The following is a 7,746-nucleotide window of genomic DNA, read 5'->3' on the forward strand; positions in this document are numbered from 1 at the left end:
GTTGTGTTGTTTAATTATTTTATGTTTGTAGAGTTTTTAGTTGAAAACATGTTAAATATAATTAGATGATAAAATATTTATTTTCTGTATTCAAACTAAATATGAACTACATTTGTTGGTTCGAAATGGGTAGGCCAAAAATTTCTCTTTATGTGATTTCTACCAAAAGACTTTGCTTAAGATATTTATTATTTAAAATGTGTTTTTTTAATTTACAAATTTATTGTGTTATCTAAAATATAATTTTTAATATATAGATATATTTTTCAATTATAAATATATATATACAACTTGAGTTGGTCTAATGGTTGACAACATGTGTCTTCTCCTAAAGAGTCATTGGTTCAAAACCAAAGAGGGGTATGATAAAAATAAAGAATCAAATTTATTGATCACATCTCAAGTGAGAGACTACACCGGAGACGGCAGAACGTTCTACATCCATTCACACAAAAGTCATAAACTAGCACATAAGCAGGGTGGTTTGAACCACTCCCTAAATAATAGGACCTTAGACCTAATCAAAGGGTGTCAATCCTATCCTACAACAACAAACAACCAAATCTAGGAAAAGACTAACTTTCTCCATTAATTCTAACACTCCCCCTTAATGAAGAAAGGGTGCTTGGAAAAATAGCATACGCCTGTTGGTCTAGTCTCAGCTAGGGTTACAATAGTACATAAAAAACTTGGTAACTAAGCTTTCATTTTTTTCTTCTTGCATGAGAGTCCATGCTTGTTCATTCGTCGGTGAAGTTTCTTCACTTTTCTTGCCATAAGGTAGTGGTGGAGCTTCTCCTCCTTTTTACGTTTTCTACCCCAAAGGTGAAACACTTGAACTCTTATCCTCCTCTTTCGTGATCTCGATTGTAGGCTAACATTCAATGTTGCAGGTTCTTGGGACTTTACAATTGTTTCTTCTTGAATGACAATATCTGCACACGTAAAAACAATGTTAGATTCATATTGGCTCTTGTCTTCATGCTCCTTCAAGAGAGCTTTCATTTCTCCATCTCTTTCTGCTGACATAGTTTGTTGATTCATGCCTTCAACCTCTTTACTCAATTCTATTGCTACAAACATGTTGTTTTGCATTTGATTTGTATATGGAGATAGGCTTTTCTTCTCACTGAACAACAACTTATCAATAAGATGCTTTTCATGCATTAGATTGATCCACTCGTCATGAGATACATAGATCTCATCAAATTTGACTTCATAGGTCTTTGCATCAGGGAAGCTTTTTTCATAAAAAAAATTAGATTCTACAATAATGGTTATATCTTCATCATCAAATGTTTCAATGTCAATTACAGGCACACAGTCATCACCCATCATTGCATATTCAATGTTCACATGTTCAATTTCACAATCAGTTATGGGATTGAAAACACAATCATCATTTTTAAGAGCAATACCTTCATCATCTTTGCCCTCATTCAAACTGTGCTTCATTTCCTGTTGAGAATGCAACAAGATGATGGAGCTTAGTGGAAAGGAGTCGCCTTCACTAAGTGGGCCCGCAGGCAAATTATGGCGCAAAGTCTATTTTTAGACATATGGATCATGGTCTATGAGTTGCAGGATGCTGTTTATGGATGATTGGTCATGTTGGGAAAAATAGATGGACTTCTATTTTTGGATCATAGCAGGAGTGATCAGAGTCTATTTTTAGACTGCTACTCAAAAATAGAAAAGTTAAATATTATTGTCTCATAATAATATTTAGACTATAAACATTATCTTATCCTCTTGGAGCACTTCAGTTTGAGCTACAGATGTGGCACATGCAGTTGTCAAAAGGAAATACGCTTTCTTTGTGGGTCAGTTGAGTTATTGCATGCAAGACTTCAGTTCGAACTCAAGCAGTTAAGTTCTGTGGAGTTGGATGTGGAGTTGATGGAGTTGTGTTCAGTTTGACTTGGTTAAACTAGTTGTAATTAGTCTAACTGCAAATAGACTAGTGATGAGTGATGTGAATTAATTGATTAAATTAATTCACTAATTATTAACTCATAATGCAACTGAAGAATACATCAGTTAACTCAGTGCATGTACAGTTCAGTGGAGACAGGTGTTAGAGGTTGAGATTGCTATCAGTTGTGACTATAGTTGTGCATGAGATCTTGCACAATCAATGGATTGAGTATGCCCATGAGGATTGCATAGTATATGCCCAGTGATATAGCCTGTGCTCACGTGATTTTCAGTGTGAGTGATTTTCACTTGGTATTGTGCAATAGAGGCAGGCAAAGCAGCGGAGGAGATTTGAACCCGTGACTTGTTCGGATCTGAGCTAGTTTTGTGTGTAACAGGTGGAGATAGTGCTGGATACTTGTGAGGAGTATTGTACTATGTAATGTTACATGTTCTCAATCATTAATATACAGATAGTGTGGGGTTTTCAACTGTAAGCTTTCCCCAGGTTACATATTGTGTTAATGTGTGCATACTATTGATGTTTCATTGTTTTTGATGCTGCTAAATTGATGATCAACGTAGAGGAGATTATGTATTATGCATGTATTCCGCAATAGTGTATAATTGGGATAATCTCTATTGAATACGTGTTTATTATTCAAAATTTCTACATTTCCAAAATATCCCACAAAAATTTTGCATTTTGAATCTTACCATATTCATGTAGTATGTTGAACATGATGTTTTCATCTAATGCAGATATTATAAGACGTAATGTTGATGCATCTCCACTATCATAGGTTAAATTGATAGCATCTTCACCATAATTCAATAAATTTGCCTTCCATAATGTTGTTTTCAATTCAGTTGCCCAACTTTCATAATTCATACCATGATAAAAATAAAGAATCAAATTTATTGATGAAATTGGGCAACTCTTAGGTGAGAGACTACCTCTCGCAGAATGCTCTACATCCATTCACACAAAAGCCTGTTACACATAAACTAGCACATAAACATGGTGGTTTGAACCAATCCCTAAGTAATAGGATCTTAGAGGGTCTCAATCCTATCCTACAACAATAAACAACCAAATCTAGGAAAAGACTAACTTTTTCTATTAATTCTAACGAAGTAAAGTTGTATGCCTTGGTAGAAATCTCGCAAATAAAAAAACCACATACACCAATTTAATGTCTAACTTAAAAATGACTTAAAATACATAATAATAATAATAATAATAATAATATATATATAAATTTAATGTTCTGAAAATTTTCAAAATACTAAGATATATTTTTAATATATAAATAAATTTAATATACTATAATATTCACACCCTATTAAAATTTTAAAAAATTAGAAATTCAAACTTCTATACCCACCAAAAGTAGAAAACATATAACGAGTAAACAACAAAACTAAGAAACATATGGAAAGTAAACTACCGCCTTCATAAAGGTTACATAAAGTTTGCTCCCCTTTTCGGTGCAATTTAATAAGAGAAATCTGATTTCATAGTGATTTTAGTCTGGTCAATTCTACTTTGGTGTGAATTCACATCCCGATCATATGTTTCTATGAAAATAAATAAAATACTTGCTTACTGTAATTATGAAAGTAAAGTGTGGTTGCCAGCTGGTTAATTTGTTTGCAATTGAAATCACCTCATGTCATCATGCGTTTTTTAATCTGGTTTGTTGATTTCATGATGTGGAGACAATTGAAACATGACGTAACTCTTTCCTCGCGAGATATTAAAGTTAGAGGTTTAGTTAAAGGTTTAAAGGTTTCTCCCCATCAAGTTCCTATTATGGAAATGCAAAATAATAATTTATGGAAATAATTATTTTTGAGTTGCCCTATCTCGACCACTAGGAGAGGTGATTGAGTGTCTTACGTCAACCACACAAAGGACATTTACCCTCAAGAATCTAGGTTAATCTCCTTCCTACATGGATGCAACACATCATTGAAACATAAAAGATTTTTTTATTTTTATTTTGAAACCAGACTTCCAAAATTTTAAATTAATTATCAATAATTAATAGGTGGATGATTCGGATTTAACCTCTATGCAATATCCATGAAATATTATCATGTCTATTTTGAAACATGACCCAAAATTTTAAATATATTATTATTGATTGAAATGTTAGAATCCTCCTAAGGTCTTATTTAAAGTGGCTTCAAACTTGTTATGTTGATAGACATGTCTATTTTGAAACCAGACTTCCAAAATTTTAAATTAATTATCAATAATTAATAGGTGGATGATTCGGATTTAACCTCTATGCAATATCCATGAAATATTATCATGTCTATTTTGAAACATGACCCAAAATTTTAAATTAATTATCAATAATTAATAGGTGGATGATTGGGATTTAACCTCTGCGCAATATCCACTAAATGCTTTTAGGAATCTATTTCAAAGATAGTTATGTCTTTTTTCCTCTTCAATTTAATTTTAAAAAAGTTATAAAACTATTAAAATAAACTATATATAAAATATTTCCGACTCCAAAATTTGGTATTGATAAGTCATAGTACTGGCTAGTGGTATTGTAATAAAGCCTATGTACAAGTTAAGAATCTCCATGGTAAAGTGAAATGAATTTCCATGATTAAGAATCGAGCGTATGTTTTTTAAAACACATATTTATTCAACTCGTACATTAATTCTTTTAATAATAATAATAATAATTTAAAGTTATAATTTAATTATTTATTATCATTATTATTATTTTTTAATGTTGACAATATGTGATATATTATGGGGTAAGTGTTTTGATGTTTATCATTGATTGATTCCCATCCATGTTTATTAACCATCTAAATTATATAATTGCACTAATAAAATCTTCCTTTAATCTAATTCATCATTTTACAAGTTGCAATGGAATAAACACAATTGAACATGCTTTATCTTTTTAAAATAATATAAAACATGTATATCTACAATATTGTTTGGTTGAACCATATTTTATAATTAATTTGACAAAACTAGTTGGAGTAATATGTGTGAGAGCTAAGATCAAACCTATACCATGAATTTGTGACTTAGCAAGAGCCTAGACCCCAGGAAGATGGGGGAGTGTACTTGAGCCTTATCACAAGGGACCAAAGATGTCACCATGTGGGATTTCACGCTGGGTGGAGGGGGGGATAACATCCCGTTGTGCCAACCACTCAGTTGTTCGAAAAAAGAGATTAATAAAAAAATACTTTTATAATAAGAAAAGTATCAGTGCCTTTGGCCCTACAATTGCTTTTACTTGGCCAAGAGCTTCTCTTCCTCAAACTGACTAAAGGCCCAGGACCCGGAGACATTTGGCAACAATGAAAGTCTACCCCTTTAAAAATCACCAATAAGTAATTCCAAGTGATAGTTTTTCTTAAATAAAAATGATGAATAAATTTACATTAACAAAAAGCAATAGCAATCATGATCGTTGTCCTACTGCTATGATTGCTATCCCAGTACTATTTTGACATCCAAATACATTTGCCCATTATATTAAAAATAAATAAAAAAATATCAAACATCACCCTATATAATAAAAAATCATATTAAATTTAGGAGTCATTTATGGGGGTGGAGGAATTGCCAAAATGGCCAAAAGTGGTCGGAATTCGCTTAAACAAATTTCAAAAAATCTTGTAGATACCGTGTTTGAATCATGTTTTTGATAGTGGAAATAAGTTCAGCACCATCAAAAATCTTAAAAACACCTAAAATTATAAAATTTAACAGCGTTTTTTAAAATATGACCAGAATTTTTATAACTTTAAGGGAAGAAAACATAATCGTTAGAGTACAGCTTAAAGTATCCCCCGAACCGTCCGATGGCGATTTTCAATCTGGAAAGTAAACAATTTCTTATTGAGGGTGCCCCTGGAATGTGTGTCTTACAATGTACTTTCATGGAATGCAGTGCTGTAAAAGAAAAGACCGCGTGGCCTGTTGCCCTCACATTACAACCAGTTGTCTTTTCGATTCGAAACAGCTGTTGTCTACGTAACTGGCTTACCTTTTCTTGAGGACCCATTTCCACTTTCCACAATTACACTCACGTTACGGCCGGAACAATATGATGCCCCCTATCCCACGCTGTCGTCACAACTGTAAGTCTGGATCGAGAAATTTGACTCTTGCACGACGAACACAGCGTCAACGTACGCGTAAAAACCGCGTGAGAATTTGATCGGAAAAAGCACTGCACCTCATAAACGCCCAGCTTGCGTAGCGTGGAAGCCCACATTACGCGCATTTATGAGTTTCAGTCTTTATTTATACACGCCACGCCACAGAATTAGTAGCTTCTCCAGGAAATCCAGCCTCCATATTTCAGTCAAATTCCCAAACTCCTCAAACTTATTAGTCGCCCTCCATAGGTTGTGAATACATCATTGCTGTGAAAATTTGCGGAAATGAGCAGATTTTAGTTGCAGTGGTTAGTGAATAATTTATGAAATAATAGCTACCAACCCCGAAAACAGAAGAAGTGAAGGCCTATCGAAAAGTTGGTGGCAACGAATCAGACTAAGAATGTTGAATATGAAGGATCGGCATCGGTTGAAAAGGCGGTTTTACAATGCGGCAAGATTGGTGATTGTGATGATGAGAAGGGGATTTGCAGGAAAACAATGGCAAAAGATGATGCTCAGAATCCATGATCTCCAGCGGGCATTCATCAAGAAATTGGAAACACCAACGGTGGGTTACGATCATGTGTCGTTTAATTTTGAAGATCATTGGGAGGAGTTTTCTTGTAGCAGCACTCCGGTGAAGGGTCATGAGAAGAGATCGTGGGATGATCGTTTGCATTTTCTTCTCTGCAGAGCTCTGCCCTGCGTTTGTCCCACTGCCCATGATGGCCAATATGAGAACAAGAATTGTTTTAGTATCAATGACGAACAGCAACAACAGCGTTCCCGTGTTGATGAGTCCCCCAATTCCCCCATGGATTATCTCACCTCTCCTCAAATGGATTCTCTCTGTTCTCCTCAAGTAGACAGACGAGCAGAAGAGTTTATCACACTGTTCTATGAGCAGATGCGACTACAACGTCAAAATTCCTACCAGCAGTGCCAGGAAATGTTGGCCAGAGCCACCTAGTACAGTTTTTGTAGCACACTATTCGTCAATTCATTCATTGGTAGAAAACTTAATAAAATTGGCCAGAGGTTTGGGAAGTTGTGTTGTTTAATTATTTTATGTTTGTAGAGTTTTTAGTTGAAAACATGTTAAATATAATTAGATGATAAAATATTTATTTTCTGTATTCAAATTAAATATGAACCATATTTGTTGGTTCTAAATGAGTAGGCCAAAAATTTCTTTTATGTGATTTCTACCAAAAGACTTTGTTTAAGATATTTATTATTTAAAATGTGTTTTTTTAATTTACAAATTTATTGTGTTATTTAAAATATAATTTTTAATATATAGATATATTTTTCAATTATAAATATATATATACAACTTGAGTTGGTCTAATGGTTAACAACATGTGTCTTCTCCTAAAGAGTCATTGGTTCAAAACCAAAGAGGGGTATGATAAAAATAAAGAATCAAATTTATTGATCACATCTCAAGTGAGAGACTACACCGAGACTGCACCTGGCAGAACGTTCTACATCCATTCACACAAAAGTCATAAACTAGCACATAAGCAGGGTGGTTTGAACCGCTCCCTAAATAATAGGACCTTAGACCTAATCAAAGGGTCTCAATCCTATCCTACAACAACAAACAACCAAATCTAGGAAAAGACTAACTTTCTCCATTAATTCTAACACTCCCCCTTAATGGAGAAAGGG

The 7,746-nt window shown here is 33.7% G+C and overlaps 1 protein-coding gene across 1 annotated transcript; it reads left to right on the top strand.

The window, feature by feature from the left end:
* Positions 1 to 6,261: 6,261 nt before the first annotated feature.
* On the top strand, positions 6,262 to 7,117 carry LOC149198076 (uncharacterized). The gene has a single exon (XM_089404058.1). It carries the CDS (start codon positions 6,473 to 6,475, stop codon positions 7,040 to 7,042), a length of 570 nt encoding a protein of 189 aa, XP_089260184.1. The 5' UTR covers positions 6,262 to 6,472; the 3' UTR covers positions 7,043 to 7,117.
* Positions 7,118 to 7,746: the final 629 nt, after the last annotated feature.

The sequence above is a fragment of the Pinus tabuliformis genome, chromosome 2_2 (genome assembly GCF_031772625.1).
Source record: "Pinus tabuliformis cultivar Carrire ecotype Pingquan chromosome 2_2, CPIR1, whole genome shotgun sequence".
Lineage (NCBI taxonomy): Eukaryota > Viridiplantae > Streptophyta > Pinopsida > Pinales > Pinaceae > Pinus > Pinus tabuliformis.

Coding starts and splice junctions, on each gene's coding strand:
- LOC149198076 (XM_089404058.1), top strand. CDS start 6,473: ATGTTGAATATGAAGGATCGGCATCGGTTGAAAAGGCGGTTTTACAAT.